Below are 1,299 nucleotides of genomic sequence, written 5' to 3' on the forward strand. Positions count from 1 at the left end.
AAAGTCAGAAAACTGTTCACCGTCCAAAACAGAAAAGAAAAGAAAGAAAACCTCTGTTCAGTAAAGGTTGACTCTCTATCTTTTTTAACTATTTGTTGTTAGAATGCAAAGACGAGAGCACCGGTGAATGATGGAGTGAGTGCGGAGCTGCATCTTCATCTACCCTCTTCGGGTATACTTTTTTCTTGAATACCCAGATGCCGATTTTTCTTCGATTCTTGTTTTCTTCAGCTCAAATATTTTCTTGCCTTTCTCATATCAATCTTGTTACCTGGAAAATGCTTGCTTGCTGAATGCTAAATGCTAAATGCTCAAAGCTGAGACTTTTTCTGTTTAGTTTAATTTTTTTTGCTGGGTTTTGTTTATTACTAGTTTTGACTAAGCTCAACATTATGTATATTATATATAGGTTGTTGAGATTCAAAGGCTTTCTTGGTTGAATCAATCAATGCGTTGCACAAGAAGCTGGGATCTTGCTACTGCTTTGCGTGTCGAATGTTGGAGATCTTCTTCATCAGCATTTGGAAGCTTGAGACAACATTAATGGGTCGAGGTCTTTGCTTTGTGAGTTTGGGGAAATAAATACCCTTTAATCAGCTCTATCTATTTGCTGCATTGCCTGGGATATTGCTTTGATTTGACATTTGTCTATATTTGCTGCATTGCCTGGGAAATAAATACCCTTTAATAAAAAAGATGTGGGAGAAGGGACTCATTCACTCAAGGTTTATATTTTGCTTGATGCTCGTCTCCATGTTCCTTTTGGTCGTATCTTTTCTTTTCCTATTCCAGTTCAGCAGCCATTCTTTGATACCTAGATCGGTGTTAGAGCTTATTCTGGTCAATAACACATCACTTTACTTCATGCCCAATTTCAAGAGGGAAAAACTTGTACTCCCTCATGACCCTTCCGGAGACTTGAAGCTTCAGTTGCAAAAACATGGAGAATCCGATTGTCGAGTTCCAAATTCAAGCCAGAAAACAAGTTCTTTAGGACAGCAGATGAGTGTGACATCTGACCCATTGAGAGTATTCATGTATGATTTGCCTCCAGAATTTCACTTTGGGTTATTAGGTTGGAAGGGAAGTGTAAATCAAACGTGGCCAGTGATTGACGACCTCAAATGTATCCCCCACTATCCTGGTGGATTGAATCTACAGCACAGTATAGAATATTGGCTCACACTTGATCTTCTGTCATCAAACAATGCAAAACCTGACCAACCTCACACCGCAATTAGAGTGCATGATTCAAGTCAGGCAGATGTAATTTTTGTGCCATTTTTCTCATCTTTGAGT

At 38.8% G+C, this 1,299-nt stretch overlaps 1 protein-coding gene across 1 annotated transcript in view; it reads left to right on the forward strand.

Moving 5' to 3' along the window:
- Window positions 410–1,299, forward strand: part of LOC107629497 (probable arabinosyltransferase ARAD1) — a gene marked incomplete in the record, with an annotated part of 3,407 nt that continues 2,517 nt past the window's right edge. Inside the window, 1 exon segment of the mRNA XM_021117632.1 lies at window positions 410–1,299. Coding sequence (XP_020973291.1) covers window positions 697–1,299 — 603 coding nt within the window.

This window comes from Arachis ipaensis, chromosome B03 (genome assembly GCF_000816755.2).
Source record: "Arachis ipaensis cultivar K30076 chromosome B03, Araip1.1, whole genome shotgun sequence".
Classification (NCBI taxonomy): domain Eukaryota; kingdom Viridiplantae; phylum Streptophyta; class Magnoliopsida; order Fabales; family Fabaceae; genus Arachis; species Arachis ipaensis.